The sequence below is a fragment of the Micromys minutus genome (genome assembly GCF_963924665.1).
Source record: "Micromys minutus genome assembly, chromosome: 6".
Lineage (NCBI taxonomy): Eukaryota > Metazoa > Chordata > Mammalia > Rodentia > Muridae > Micromys > Micromys minutus.
The window spans coordinates 47,127,343-47,143,394 of NC_137975.1; the positions used below are offsets into that span (position 1 = coordinate 47,127,343).

Genomic DNA, 16,052 nt, shown 5'->3' on the forward strand with positions numbered 1-16,052 from the left:
AGCCGACCCGGAGCCGCGGAGCCTCAAGAGTCCAGCGAAGCTTTGGTCCTCCGCGGAGCCGGGAACCGCCGCAGACTCCTTTGTTCGCAGCGCGCTGAGCCCAGCCCCGACCCGTAGTCGCTCTGTCTGCGCCCACCTACCCTGCACAGCCTGGGCTGGCCGCGAGCCCCGCCCCCGCCCCGCCTCCCCACCTCGGCCCAGGACCACCCATCGCCGGAAGGTCGGCACGTGACGTCGGCGCGCTGACGTCAGCTGGCGCCTAGGACGTGGCGGGTCCTCCCTGTACACTTCCGGTCTGCGGATCGTGGGCGGGCTTGGCGTCAGCGGAGGCTGGGAGTGGCTGATTTGGGGATTTCTTCGGTGCGCGCTCCCTCTCCTGTCACTCTGTAGAAACGCGGACTGGGGTCGTGAGCTGCCGTCACCCCCGCGACCTCGCCGCCTTGTCTCTCGCTGCTGAAACTCTGCAGAACCTCAGCCAGTGCGGCCCTCTGGCTGCAGGGGGAGGAGTGGTTTTTCGTTCCTGTCCCAGTGTTGGGATTCTAGCGTGATTCTTAATTCTGAATGGAATTGATAGGGATCTGCGTGCTGGAATGCCTGTAGCCAGGCTCCAGTTAAGTTTCTAAATTCACACTGCCTCTTGTTTGGCCAAGCGTTAGGTGTGGTCGTTGATCTCAAAATCCTTAACCAGTTGGAAACTGGAAATTTCATGGGCCAGAATAGTCCTTGAGGCCACCTGGCGGGGCCCACATAACCAAAGAAAGATTTTAAGGCTACCAGCCTGACCTTTTATCACGGCAAACTATTCCATGACCTGTTCCAAGTAAAACAAGTCAGTGCGGCTTAAGATGCCCCGCTAGTGCTTCACTTTAAAGACCAATGAAGACTCCAGTACAGGATCACACCAACTTTATGATACTAAACTGCAGCTCCAGCCTGTCATACGGAGAAACAGATATACCGATCCCATTCAAACATAGTTTTAATGACTTTCCGTTGGACTATAAATCTGAATGAGTTTGTGGTTATGTAAGGAGGTTTAAAGGGTCATTTCTACTCGGCTTCAGTTTAAAAAAGTTGACGCTCCTTCCAGGGAAGGATTTTGATGTATAGAACGGTGCCACCTGAAAATGAATATAGTTTTGAGTTCGTGAGATAAGAATAACCGCAGGGGAAGGGCTGGAAAGATGGCTCAGTGGTTAAGAGCACTGACTGCTCTTTCAGAGGACCTAGTTCAATTCCCAGAAATCACATGGTGGCTCACAACCATCTGTAATGGGATCCGATGCCCTCTTCTGGTGTGTCTGAAGACAGCAACTGTATACTCATAAAATAAATAGATAAATTCTTTAAAAGAAAAAAAAAAAAGAGCCACATGAAAGTATTATGAAGTGACAAACTTTTTTGAAGTAGAATACCATTAAAAAGTCTTCAGCAAAATTAGCATAAAATAGAGAAATTTCAAGGAAGTAAAATGTTAATTCACAAGGCCTAAAGAAGGAAAATTATTTAGATTTCTTAGCATGAACCAATATAAACTGACCAGATGATATTCAGAAAGACTTGATTTCTTTGGCATTGAGTTCAACTTATTAATCAGTTAAGTTAGATCAGTTTGTACAGAGCTTGAAAAAAAGAGTTTAAGGAACTGTATGTTCTGCCAGCTAAGGGAAAAGGCCACTCTTCAAATACTCCAAACATTTTTATGTCAATTATGATTTTGATCCAGTTGGTCGGTTTCCAGATGAATGGGGTTGATTGAGTACCCATAGGAAGTTCTTTTCTTCCATGTGGTCGAAAAAAATCAATATAATTTCATTCAGGAAATACCTATTAGACACTTTTAGATGCTGTAGATGATTGATTGTTGCAAACAATTTAATATATCACTCCTGAAAGTAGAAAAGAACACATTGGTAAATTTCTGATGAAGCTATTGTTTTAAAATTCAGAGAGGTTATCCAGTGCCTTCAGTCTCATCATTTTTACAAGGCCAAATACGTTTAAGTTTATGACTCTGCTCATACTTTATCAGTGGGCCTTGATCTCTCTCCTCTGTACTTCCGGGATCACCATAGCAAGCCTCCCCAAATTTTGCTCCTGTGATCCTCCCAACAGGTGCTTGGAAGCTGTCACCTTGTACAGTGTTATCATTTGGGGACATGCTTACTCTCTTCCTGGCTCCAGGGAAGCCAAGGCAGTTTGTAAAGTATCATTTGTAGGAGGATTTCGAAGCTGAACCTTTTTTGTGCAATGCTCTCGGTCCTGTCCTCTTTATAAACAATGTACCCTGCCCTTTGTTACACTCTTAGGGTGAGGCCTATTACACATTTATATAACCTCTCATTAACAAACCGGAAAGCTGAACTCTTCCTTTACATAGACTAGTTAACTCCTGATCTGTTAGAATTTGGGTCACTTAGTTCTTTCCTCCTGAGTGAAGATTCTGACAGCCATTTCTCCAACAAGGGTCTAGTCATACCTAACACTTAGTGAAGCTTGGCCTTTTCCGACACTCTTTAAATCAATTTATGTAATTTGGTCTTTAGTAACACTATAAAGTATGAAATATTATCTTCACCTAATAGATCAGAAAAATGAAATATAATAACCTTCATAATTTTCCCAGGGCTGCAAGAACTGGAATATGAAACATAGCCGTCTAGATCACTAGTAAAATTGTTAAACAAGAAACTACTCACTCAACAATGTGATAAACCCCATGTTCTAAAGTTAAAGGCATTTTATTTTCAGATTCTTTGCTGTTTGTTTCTCAAATGTTAAGTACCCATTCAGGACAGAGCAGCAGGTATTTAGGCTTGTAGTAGCTGGGCTGCTAATTCTTCAGAGAGGTCTGTTCCATAGCCATGGCAGGAGAAATGAGGAAGTCCAGGCAAGGTGTAAACTATTCTTTATAGAACTAATGCTTAATTCTGGCAGCATTTTGAACTAGATTATATTCATTCTTTCTTTAGCTTTCCAAACACTGTGAGTTCTAATTTGTAGTTTCTCAGATGATAGCAACGGAATTTGAAAAGCTGAGACACTATATTGACAGGATTAGATTTGTAGCTAAATGGATAAGCAAAGATGTTATCTTTACAGAATTTATAAGATTATCAGGAGGGGTGGGTGTTCGAAATGTCTATAACCCTGTTTCTTACAAGGTTGAGGCAGGGGAATTGTTGGTCAAGAATAGCCTGGTCTGAATAGGGGTATCTGTCTAAAAAAAAAAAGAAAAAAGAAAAAGAAAAAGAAAGAAAGAAAGAAAGAAAGAAAGAAAGAAAGAAAGAAAGAAAGAAGTGGGGCCAAGGAGAAATTCTAGTCAGTGAAGTGCTTGCCATTCAAGCACGAGGACCTGATGTTTAGATACTTAGCACTTGGGTTATTAATAATAATAATAATAATAATAATAATAATAATAATAATAATAATAATAAAGCTGGGTCAGGAGTGTGAGTAATCCTGCACTGGGAAGGCAGAGACAGGGCATTTAGATTCCTTGAGCTTGCTGGTCAGTCAGACCAGATTCAGTGAGAGATGTAGCCCCAATATTAAAGTGGGGAGTAATTGTGATTGCATATCAATATCTGGCTTCCACATGCATGTGCACACACACACACACACACACACACACACACAGAGAGAGAGAGAGATATATATATATGGACATGCACACATATATGCACACAAAAACAAGAGAAAAGCATTGAAAGAAAAAGAACTTTCCTGTAATGAAGAAGTATAGAATCCAGAATTAAGTCACTCCCCCAGATCAATCTGAAATAACATCCTCAGAGATAAAATGAGGCTATAGACAAGCTTAAAGTGATGATATTGTATTATATTTATTTCTCCCACCAGTCCCCGCTTGAGGGCCATACTGCCCCTTTAAAGAGCTCATAGCCTCTGTGACTTCTGCATGGTTGTACAGGAGTCTTCTGTTGCTTAGACAGAACACGCTCACTCTACTACTGCAGGTTTATGATGTTTTCTGGTCACTATTCAGGTGCTGTGTAGTAGTGAACTACTTTATACCAAACACATGTTTAACAGCAGTTTCCTTTTCTACCTCACAAAGGTGTCCCTGTTTGATTAGTCATTCAGGGAGTGCCTTTTATATGTCAAACAATGAGTATCTTATGTGGAAATGAAACTTCCCCCTCATGGACTTTCAAATTCAAGTTTTCTTTATTTCTTAAAGAGTTCAGTATCAGGGTTACTACAAAGTTGCCTGCTGAAATTCTTTTGTATGGGTAGTCTCGCTTTCTGAATCCTGGCCAAAGTATTCCATGTTGCAGCAAGATGCTATTTACCTGTCCTCCCTGCCTGACTGAAGCAGAACAGGCCACTCTTCCCAGGCCAGACTGTGTGCTTGGTGACAGCAAAGATCAAGTGCACATAAACACATAACCTTTCCCAGAGTTTGATTCACCTTTGCTACCTCAGCTGCTTTTACGTGGGTAGCTCCATGAAACTAGATCTTTGCGTACAGACACTGTATAGTGATCTGAAATAGTGTGGTGGGCAGGCAATTTCTGATGGGGCAGCCTAGCAAACTAATTTATTTCTCCAACTTGGACTTGTCAAGCCACATCACTCTTATTTGGGGGGGTGATAGATGCTTATGTCCACTCAGGCATGTCATGAAACACTTAAAATCTGTGTCCCAGACATTTTCTATTTGTTTCAGGTGATGAGGTCAGGAAGGACTCCTATGCATTGATCACAGACACATGGTATTGTGGGAAGTCGGGGTACTTTTTTAGAAGCCGGCCTACTGATCTATAGCCTATTTTCTTCCTTTCTTTTCTTTCTTTCTTTCTTTTCTTTTTCTTTTTCTTTTCTTTTCTTTTTTTCTTTTTTTTTTTTTTTTTTTTTGAGGTTGTTGAAAGTTATTACAACACTTGGAGCTCTGTTTTACTCCTTGAAAACCACTGTGCTGAACTGTGGCAGTGTCTTTCTCATGGAATTTCTACCTAGTAAAGTCTTGGTGTGTCATAGAAAGGAGTGAGAGACTTTCTCTACAGTTACCTATATCACCCAAAACAACAAAAGCACAAAACAAACAAGCAAACCCTACCCCTTCAGCAACTTATGTTCAAGTATGAAACTACCCACTGACGTTGGTTAGTTATTTTAAATCATTTTCACCTCATTACTATCAGAAAAGTCACATCAAGGCTCTCTTGTGCTCTAAAGCAAGTTAACTAGTAGCTTCGTGGCTAGTTTTAAACACTATTAGGGTTATAAGTTGTGTCTGAGTACTCACAGTTATTAGCACATTTTAAAAATATGGGTATTAGGGTAGGTGAGATGGCCCAAAAGTTAAGAGCACTTGTTTTTGCATAGTGCCCAGGTGCCATTGTCAGCACCCATAGGATGGCTTACAACCAGAACTTCAGTTTCAGGGTACCAAACACGCAAGTACGTGGTGCACAGGTATGCGTGCCGACAAAACGGTCATATTCCTGACATAAATACGTTAAAAAAGAAAAGGAAAGAAAACGTGTCCGAGAGAAGCCTCCGTTGCTATTTTCACTGGGGACACTAAACGGAAACCTCCCTGACTCTGGTTAGTGAAGTATACAGCTCAAGCCAGCGTTCAAGAGGCGAGGAGCATCTGGGTGCACCAGGCAACGTCCTTTTTAGGAAGAAGCACCACCCTCAGAGGGCAGGACTGGAAGTGATTGGCAGATACAGGTTGGGTGTACACAGAAGGGTGGGCAGCCGGCGCCGGAGGTGACGAAACCAGGAAGCGACTTTCTGTTCGGAAATTTGGGGCGCGGTTTTGGAAAATAGGGTGTCGGAGTGGAGCTAGGCGCCCTGTGGTTTTCTGATCTGCGCTTAGGTACACTTCTTTGTTATCAAGCCGTGTTTGGCGCATTGTCGCAGTTCGGAGGTTTCTCACGGAATCCCTGAGAACGACAAACCTTGTGCCCTGCTCACTCCAGAACTCAGCCCTGAAAGGCATCCTTATGCGCGTCCATTGGCTGGCAACGCTGTAATTCACAAAGAAAAACTGCTTCCCAACATTTTCTTGGACAATTACAACAGAAAATAAATTAAAAAAAGAATGTATGTATTTCCAAAAATATCTTTGAGACCTGAGGTTGAAAACTATCTCAAAGAGAGCTTTTTGAACGAGGAGGTAGGTCACGTACATAATGTTTGCAAAATCCGGATACAACTTCTGGGGAAGCAGAAAGAAAAGTAAAGGGTAATTTGTAATTAGTTTTTGCTACTAGTCTATTGGAATCTTTAAAACAATCTTTTTTGTTGTTGTTACTACTGATGCTTACTGAGATGGGGTGAATATATGTGCTCACATTTAGATGTAAGAAAAAAGAAAGTGTTATATGCCTGTCAGGGGTAGCAAAATCAACAAAAGTTCCCTGGCCCCACAACTCAAGACTTCCACAGTAGGTGCCCCTGTTCTGTTAAAGTCGGGTGAAACGGGCACACTGTGAGTGCCTCTTTAAATGCCAGCAGTTGTTTGATTGCAAACGGTTACAGAAACGGTTCTGTTGCAGGTTGTGTCTGCTTCGAGCAAACAAGAAGCAGAAAGGAAGTTTGAGACTCTGCTGCTTCGCCTGTCACACCCTCCTCTGTTCACCACGGTCAGAGTGAATACGCACTTAGGCTCAGTTCAGCATGTCAGAGGTCTGCTGCTTGAAGAGCTTCAGAAGGTTGGTGTGAGCGTGGCATGCTGGGCAGTCCCACAGTGATACTGTCGCACTGTGAGCCACAAAAGCCCGTGGATAGGAGGATAGGTAGCCTTTTGTTTTAAACTTGTAAATACCCAGCGTTTATTGCTCTCACGTCAGTTTGAAACACACATAGTGGAAGAGTTAAATTAATATGTTTTAGAAGTAGGTGTTCAATTAAATCAGATACTTTTATAGGATCTGTTGACAGAATTCCAGTGGTACATGTAAATTAAATATATGATGTAATTGTAATTCATAATTTATCTCCACTCAAAGTAGCACCATATTGAATAAAGAGATTTAAACATTTGTGGATATTCCAGTTGCATAAATAAGGAAATTAAGTAATGAAGGTTGTTTTAAGGTTATATAGTAAGAGATGAGGTTAGATTGAGCCTAGAACTCCTGATTCTAAATTTTTTAGAATATTGGTATTTAGGCTGAGTTTTTAAACCCTCCTGGCTTCATTATTAAAATATATACAAGGGTTCATTCAGTCCTTAAACCTACATGCGTAATGAGCAGTATGTATTGATGAGGACTCATTGTGCATTTACGATGCGTTCAGAGATGTGAGGACACCTGCTAAGTAATTGTAGAATTACAGTTATTTTTAAAAATATGTTTTTGAGTGAACCCGTGAGTTTATGAACATCCTTATAGAGCATAGGTGAGGTCCTCATTGGAGAGTGGCTGACCCTGAACAGCTGCATCTGCAAAGTCCCACCCCATCATGGGAGCGTGATGGAGTCACACTTCCAGCTCACCACTCAGGAGTTTACTATTAATTGTGATTAGTTGAATTAAGCATACATGTTTTAGAATAGGACAATATGAAGAACATGGTTTTAAGATTTTTTTTAACCAATATGTTTTGACAGTATTGCTTATATTCTAGGTGGAAACAGGATTGTAACGTGGCATTTTATGATGTGTGAGCAGAAAAGTAGAATCTGGTTATGATGTTTATATTGGGAACATATTGTTTATATTGTTACTTATTTGTTGTCTAGACCTTTGTATTTTGTGTTTTGGACACTATACTTTGAAATTTGTCTCCAAATAAATATAAGGTTGGGAGGGAATGGACACTAGAGGGATTTGCTCATGAATCATATGTTGAAGTTATAAAATATCTGAAGTACACTGGAGGGTGTAAGCACATCTGGTTCCATCTAAGTTTTATATAAATTAAAAATGAGACAAATATTACAGATCCAATTGTGTATCACTGGCTGATATCAGTGTAATATGGGCTCAGCAATTGGAATATTAGTATGTTATAGGCCACTGGCATTGGCTGAATTTTCTCTTCTGTGTGTGTGCACGTGCGCAAGCTCACACGGGTGCTTGTTGCTTGTGTGCACATGTGTGCATGCCTGTGAAGGTCAGAGGTCAACCTTGATCATTGTTCCTCAGATGCCGCCTGTCATTTTTGAGACAAGGCCTCTCTTTGGCCAGGAGCGCATCAGTGTTCCTTCCCAGTTTTGGGTTGCTACCACTCTTGGCTCTTTTTTCCAACCCCAGAAAGGTGCTAGGGGTTAGTGTGAGGTCCTTATGCATGCATGGCAAACACTTTTCCCTTTCCAACTGCACTACTCCAGGCCCCTTGCTTTCTCTTTGATCTCAGCATTTCTGTGGAGTCTGTGCCATGCCCTGCTCTCTCTGAGGATAGTTCTGTAATTAGGCTGTACCAGGTGATGATGGTATCAGAAGAACCAGGTAAGAGTTCAGTTTTGAGAATTTGCCTAACATGTACAAATAAACACAGCTTCCCAAACCCAAGTGTAACATGGGATGTATGATGCTAAGACTTAGTATAATAATTAAAGAAAACATAAAGATGTTTTCTTATTGATGGTGATAGTGATGTTGACAATAATAAGAGATATAAAATATAATCAGCTCCTTTAAGCAACCAAAAATATATGCATGCCACAGGAGGAAAGCAACTGTTTCTAGAGTATTGTAAGGTATGGGACAAATCTAGATTGCTTTTATTTCTAACAACTCTCCTTACTCTGGTATCTTAGTCTGATAGAAACAATATTTAAGGAGCTAAGGTTTAGAATAGGATAGAGTCACTGTAGACTTTTGGTCCTTTTCCTTACAGTTAAATCAAGAGGAGGTACCATTGAGATGGCTCAATGGGTTAGGGCACTTGTTGCATAAGCCTGGTAACCTGAGTGGGATCCAGAACCTACATGAAGGTGGGAGGAGAAAGCCAACTCAGTAGAATTGTCCACTGACCTCCACTTACACACGGAGCCACATGCACACCTGCACTCACACAAAATAATAGGATACATCTAAATAAATAAACATGAGCAGCAAAGCCCACGTGATTTTCCCTGGATGGGAAACTAGTAGACCAGAGCCTGGCTCTAGGGGGAGAAGGGATCAGGAGGGTGAGACTGGCACGTCCTTCTCCTTCTACCCCAGATTCTGCATGTGCCAGGAGGACCTCAGGGGAAACAGTTGGTGTTCTATGCTCCCATCTCCCTGGTCCACTTACTGGAATTTAAGAATCTTAACGTCCCTTAGCTAGTGAGAAGGAAGAAGCTGGGAACTTTCTACATTAGAGATTAAGATAATGAGACCTCTGGAAAACCTTGCCATCTCGTAGAGTTATGTAGAAATGTACAGTGTACTCCAGGGATTTCCCTCCAAGGACTCTATCTGAAAAAGTAAGACGTGTGTCCACAGATTTCTGGCCATGAGTTTACATAGCAGCATTATGTTTAGTAGTGAATGGGCGATATGATCTAACTAATAACAGATAATTTGAGAATATTTGTGTGGTGAGATACTGGTCAGCAATAAAAGTAGTTAGTAACATGTACAATAATATGTATTAACCTCAAGATCTGAGGTAATACACAAGATACCACATCTTGTATTATATAAAATGTTTAGAAAAAGTAAATTAATACAGAAAGATGAATAGTTGCCTATTGACAGGATGCTGGCAGATGCTCTTGGGGGACTTTTCTGGGAGAAAGGAAGTAACCTGAAACTGGATTGGGGTGATGATTGTGCAGTTCTTTGAATACATTTCTTAACCTGTATGTGGAATGTGTGGAGTTTATGACATAAATTATACCTTTGAAAGGAGGTTTTAAAAGGGCAGGGGCGGAATGGTGTGGTGGGTAAGAGGTGCTTGCTGCCCAGCCTGGTGACCTAAGTTTATTCCCCGGAATCCATCATCGAACTGGCAGAGGCCCCTGACATCTACAAGTACACTTGGGCATGTGGTCTTATCACCCACAATGGGTAAATAAAAGTAGGAGAAAATTCTGTTATTGCTTTAAAAGATTAAAGGGCAGGGAAAAGAAACTGAATGATATCGGGCAGTGTGCTTGGCCTGAGAAAACAGTTCATTCGTCTTACTATGGGCCAGTCACTTGCATGGTTATCTTTGCATATCAGGTTCACTTGTTCTGATGGAAAAGTAAAAAGTGTTGACATGACAGATTTGTCTCTATGTAAAATAATTCCTGTACTGCTAAGCACAAATGTACAATGAAATTTATCTCCTCCTTGGAAATATCTCTTTACAGTAGTTTCAGTATAGACTCATCAAAATGATGAAACAGAGAAGGAAGGGGAAGGGTTTGGACCCAGGGAGAAAGGACGTGCTGTTCAGCTTGCTTGTCAGTCATCTGCTGGGTGTGCTCAGAGTCTGAAATAGCCCCTGAAAGGAGTCAGGAGAGGTGTTGGCTTTGTGAACTAAGTTATGAACTTTTATATAACTTCTAATTGATGTGGATTCTGCAACGTGACACAATTAGTTTTATTATTAAAAGACAATTAGTCTTTCGGGTAGTATGGGAGAATTAATAAACAGGTAAAGTAAAGCCTTCATGCATAAACTTCTCAAATATTTGCATATTTTCTCCCATTGACAACACATGGTTTCTGGTCTCTTACCTACCATCTGCTCGCTCATGATTGGAGGGTGGGTGCCCAGTCTAATTCAGCCTGCATTAGAGTATGCCCTTCAGATTCAGCAATACATTTTCAAAGAAAATGATCCCGAATTATGTTGATTGGTAATTTTACGTGATGTGAACCCTGGCAGCAAAGTTGATCTCAAACTTGTAGTATATCTGTAGAATTAGAAAGAAATGCCCACAGTGAGACTGTGTGAGGTGTGCCAGTTTTTTTGGTCCTACATGTATTTCTAGTCTGACCAGCTAAGTATACTAGAATTTGAAAATCCTGACCTTCGAATAAAAGTATTTTTCATGTCAGCAAAATTGACATGGCCTCCAATGTTGGTGGTATGCGTCATATTTAGTAATTTCACAGTATAGATCAATATCTTTAATGTCCTATTCTGAAACTTTTTAACTGACTCTCCATGGGTATGAGTCAGGATTTGATCATGTATCACCAAGTAGCTTAGATTTTCCTTGGACTCGTGATCATCTTTCCTTGTCCCGACTGCTAAGATTACAGATACGCACCACTGTACCCAGCTTAGAAAGCGGTGCCTGTGTGTACCTATAAATAGAAGATATGTTTTCAGAGTAAGTCACTTAAACATGGATTGTGTTTTTTAAAATTGAACAGTAAGCAGAATTGAATCCTGTAAAGGAGTGAGATCTGGGTGTGCCTGTAACTTTAGCTCCTACAGAGTCTGAGATAGGAGGATTGAAACCTTGGGGCAAGTATGGGCAGTGTAGAGAGAGTCTAACTCAAAATTCAGCACTTGCTGGTATGTTCGGTCCCTAGCACTTCTTCCCACTAACATCAGGATAATGTTGACTCAGAGAGGAAATAGTTAGAGGTGTGTTTACTGTTACAGTATTCCATGAAGTATGTTGAAATAGGCCTAAGTCAAGCTGCTTGCAGTGGGACATGGTGACATGATCAAGCCTGTGAGATTTACCGGCTGCACTGGGTGCTCTCTCGTTGTGGGTATGGTGACACAGAGAAGCCTGTGAGGTTTATATGTGCACTGGGTGCTCTCTCGTTGTGGGCATGGTGACACAGAAAAGCCTGTGAGGTTTATATGTGCACTGGGTGCTCTCTCGTTGTGGGCATGGTGACACAGAAGCCTGTGAGGTTTATATGTGCACTGGGTGCTCTCTTGTTGTGGGCATGGTGACACAGAGAAGCCTGTGAGGTTTATATGTGCACTGGGTGCTCTCTCGTTGTGGGCATGGTGACACAGAGAAGCCTGTGAGGTTTATATGTGCACTGGGTGCTCTCTCGTTGTGGGCATGGTAACACAGAGAAGCCTGTGAGGTTTATATGTGCACTGGGTGCTCTCATTGTGGGCATGGTGACACAGAGAAGCCTGTGAGGTTTATATGTGCACTGGGTGCTCTCTCATTGTGGGCATGGCGACACAGAAGCCTGTGAGGTTTACCACTGGGTCCTCTATCACTATGTGTGTTCTTAACAGCAGTTCGGTGGATCCAGCATTCCTGTTCTTCAGCATCCAGCCCTCCCAGATGTTTTACTCATCCCCACTACAGGACCAAGGTTTGTGGCTGTTTGCTTTTCCCTTTATTCTTGTAAATTAAAATTTGTTCCAAGATGTTTGCTCATTGACTGTCTTGTCTGCATTCTTAAAGACTCTCTAGAAACAGAGAGTCACAGGCTTGTAATCGCACACTTCATGTTCCAGCCCCTCCTGTGGAGGAGGATGACCTTGAATAGGAATTCTCCACAGTTGCTGAAAGACAACTTTAGGAACTGCAGCCCTGAAGCCCCAAAGAAAAATCACAAAACAACCCCCCACCAAAGGAAAAAAACCCAAATATGAAAGCCTTCCAAAACTCTGTATACACACTTCAGAATGAAATCACCACCCAGCTAATATTATACAAGATAGGTGTGGCTGACCAGCCAGGAGTCAGGGAACTGAGGCCTTGTCTCATATCAGCGCTCCAGAGACCTGTCACACAAACAGAGCTCACCTCAGCTTGTAGAGGGGTTAGGATTGTGTGATGCTCTTAATCTGTATTGTTGCTGCAGTAGGAAATGCTTGAAACCAGGTAATAAAGAGGCTGGCAATTTTAAGACTAAGGTGGCCTGGCTTCCCTGCTATAGTGTCATATGAGCACAAGAGAGCCCATTTCTGCAAACCTGTCTAGAGCAGCTTTTATCCATTCATTAAAACAGAGATTCTGTGCTACAATACTGTTGTACTGAAAATGGCACGTGAACTCATAGAGCCACTGTAGATCATAGCCCTGAGTCCTCTGGTTTGGTTCTCTAGGTATATCTCATTCAAGACTGAACGTGAGAAGACCTGCTGTCATACCAAGACTCTAAGGCGGGTGGAGGCAATACATATTGCTTGGGATCTGTTGAGTTTGGAGCAACTATGGTTCATCTATGGATAGTTACACCTATGTAACTAGAAATATCTACGGTGAATCTTGAAAGAATGCTAAGAATACTTGGTTGTTTCTTTGGTTTTTAGGGATAGATTTCGTTATGCTGTTCAGGCTGCTTTGTAAAAGTTACCTTCCTGATTTGCTGTGTCTACGAGTCGCGTAGCACTTTGACTCACTGTGAGTTAAGATTGACAGTGGTTAGCATGTCAGGTGAGTGATGCTTGGTGGCCTGTCCTGCAGGTGGAGGAGTGAGCCTCCCAAGGAAGGAGGCTCAGGGTGCATGGGACCCAGGCAAGGTGACATGGACAGCGTTGTGAGATCTGCTCACCAGAAGTCATTCAGATTACTCCATAGTGAATGGTGACAAACAGAAGGATTGCCATCCAGACACACTCAGCAGACAATCGGTGCTCAGAACTGTTGTTGAGAGCTGGGCAGGTGAAGGCCTTGGTGTCGGAAGCCTCTTCCCTGTTAGGATGGATGCCAGGATTCTAGTGTTGTGACAGAAATGTATCTTCCGTCTAAACTGAAAAACGTTCAACAGGATAGCACTGGAAGTGTTTTCACCCCTTTTGTAGTTTTCATGCTTCAGGGTTTGAACAATCCGTGTAATCCTGATGATGTTAGTTAGGAAGACAGTAATGCTTCTTAAATGACCAAGCAGCTCTTTATGCCGAACTCCTTTCTTCCACCAGAGGGCCCTCTTTTTCAGTTTTTTATTCGCGCGCGCGCTCTCTCTCTCTCTCTCTCTCTCTCTCTCTCTCTCTCTCTCTCTCTCTCTCTCTCTCTCTCTCTCTCTCTCTCTCGTGTGTGTGTGTGTGTGTGTGTGTGTGTGTGTGTGTGTGTGTGTTGGGAGGGGCAGAGGGAGAGAGGATCAGATGTCTCCTATCACATGGACCCAGAGGGATGGAATTCAGGCAGCTGAGCTGCCTTTCCTGTACATTTCTTTCTTTCTTTTTTCTTTTCAAGAGTCTATTCTTTATACCTTTTCGTCCATGCTGTGTAAACAGCTGCTCTGCTTGTATCTTTTCTTAAAGTGGTTTCTCTGTGGTTTATTTAGGAAAATTAAGTCATAACAGACTAAAGTCTCTTTAAATGATATTTTTATTCTTTTAAAGTTTTATACATTTATACTGTGTATATTGATTGTAGACACTAATATCTCTAATGAATCTTTTAGAAAGCTTCTGGTACTGGAAAAATATTATTTTTTAATATTTTTTAACTTTCCTAGGAAGAATATAGAAAGACAGCGGTGTGAAGTGATTGTTGGCGCACAGTGTGGCAATGCTGTGTTGAGAGGAGCCCATGTCTATGTTCCAGGAATTGTGTCAGCTTCAAAATGTAGGTATAAGATTGAGGGAACCTTACAACTCATGAGCATGATAGGTTGGAAATGTACATAATTAAATCTGCCTTTGTTAGATACTTCATGACTGTTTCCGGAGGATTTTATGCTATAAAAATAAATGTAATAACAGTTTTAACTATTTGCTTAACACAATGCAGAGTCGCTTGGGAAGGAACTTAATGGGGAATTGTCTAGGTCTCAGAGCTTCGGGCTTATCTGTGGCAGATTGTCATGATAATGTTAATTGGAGTGGAGAGGCTTGCCTGCTTTGGCAGCACTCCTTAGGAAATGGAATCCTGGATGTCTAGGGGTGGAGAAAGCGAGCATTTATTAATTGCTCTCTACTCTTGACTAATGTAATGTGAGCAGAAGTTTCAGGTTCTTGCTGCCTTGGTTTCTCAGTGATGAGCTGTAACTTTTAACCATGAGGCACATTGACTTTTCTCCTTAAGTTGCTTTAAGACTATTAGGGATCCACATAGAGCTTTCTGTCACTGTTTGCTTTTCCGAATAAGAATGTACATGATGCTATTTCTCTAAGGAGCAGAGAAATACAGATACAGAATGGTGGTGGTAAAGAAGACTGAATGTTCAGTGGTAAAGGACACTTGCTGCACTAGCAGAGGACCAGAGTTCCCTGTCTATCATGTTAAGTAGCCACAACTGCCTTTAACTCTGGCTTCTACACGTACATGGCAGAAACATAGGTACCCTCGTGCAGTGGCACGTGCATGAATACACGTGTGCATACAGACACATTTTTCTTAAAAAGATGAAATTCCATTTTGTCGTCCTATTTTCAGTGCCTTGAAACCTCTGTGACATTTATGAGGGTGACATCCAGAGTCCTGGACAGTGGCATAAACTTGGCATTCTTTAAGGATTCATACTGGTCATGCTGAATTGCTTTTGCTTAGCTGCTGCAGTGAACCCTTACTGGGCTTGAATCACGAAGCTCTGGCTTGGCTCTATAGCAAATGTGTTCAGTTCCTGAACTTCACCCATCCAGTGTATGATGATCTGGAAAATGGTTGATGGCCTAGCGTGGCTCTGGTTTCTTTTTTTTTGTATACACTTCTATAGAATCCTTTTGTGGGCAACTTAAATGTTGAGTATTGATCATGATACTAAAATTTACATAACAACTTTTACTTAGTGTTAGATTTGGGGGAAATAAGTCATATAGATGATGTCTCCTGTTTAGTTGAAGATTTAGATACGATGCTTTGAGTGCATTTCTGTGATTTCAGTGATAAAAGTCTCCAGTTAGGTGTTAGGGGATATTTAAAGGCTAAGAGTTGAGTGGCCATTGGGGATTCTGCTGAGATAATGTATTTTGTATTTTGTCTTGTCCACAGTTGATGTCTATACAGATAACCATTTTATAGCCTGAAGGATTTTCTCTAGTCTGCTGAAGCACAGGTTAACAGTCTGATTTTCTTCTTTCTCTAGTTATGAAAGCGGGAGATGTTACTTCCATATATTCTGATATTAAAGGGAAATGTAAGAAAGGAGCCAAAGAGTTTGATGGAACTAAAGTTTTTCTTGGAAACGGAATTTCTGAACTAAGCCGCAGAGATATCTTCAATGGGTTACCTGATCTGAAGTATGTCACTGAACTTTGTGGGGAAGTCAATTCCT

General features: G+C 41.7%; 1 protein-coding gene across 2 annotated transcripts in view; it reads left to right on the forward strand.

Moving 5' to 3' along the window:
* The first annotated feature begins 5,733 nt into the window (after positions 1 to 5,733).
* The window catches only part of NSUN6 (NOP2/Sun RNA methyltransferase 6), a 37,243-nt gene continuing 26,924 nt past the window's right edge, over positions 5,734 to 16,052 (forward strand). The window contains exons 1-5 of one of the 2 annotated variants that reach the window (XM_080918041.1): positions 5,767 to 6,148; positions 6,531 to 6,686; positions 12,121 to 12,200; positions 14,295 to 14,404; positions 15,864 to 16,017. In XM_080918041.1, coding sequence (XP_080774167.1) covers positions 6,074 to 6,148; positions 6,531 to 6,686; positions 12,121 to 12,200; positions 14,295 to 14,404; positions 15,864 to 16,017 — 575 coding nt within the window. In that variant the 5' untranslated portion in view covers positions 5,767 to 6,073. Of the gene's footprint in view, positions 6,149 to 6,530; positions 6,687 to 12,120; positions 12,201 to 14,294; positions 14,405 to 15,863; positions 16,018 to 16,052 lie in introns of both variants that reach the window. The other variant, XM_080918042.1, reaches the window with a different exon arrangement.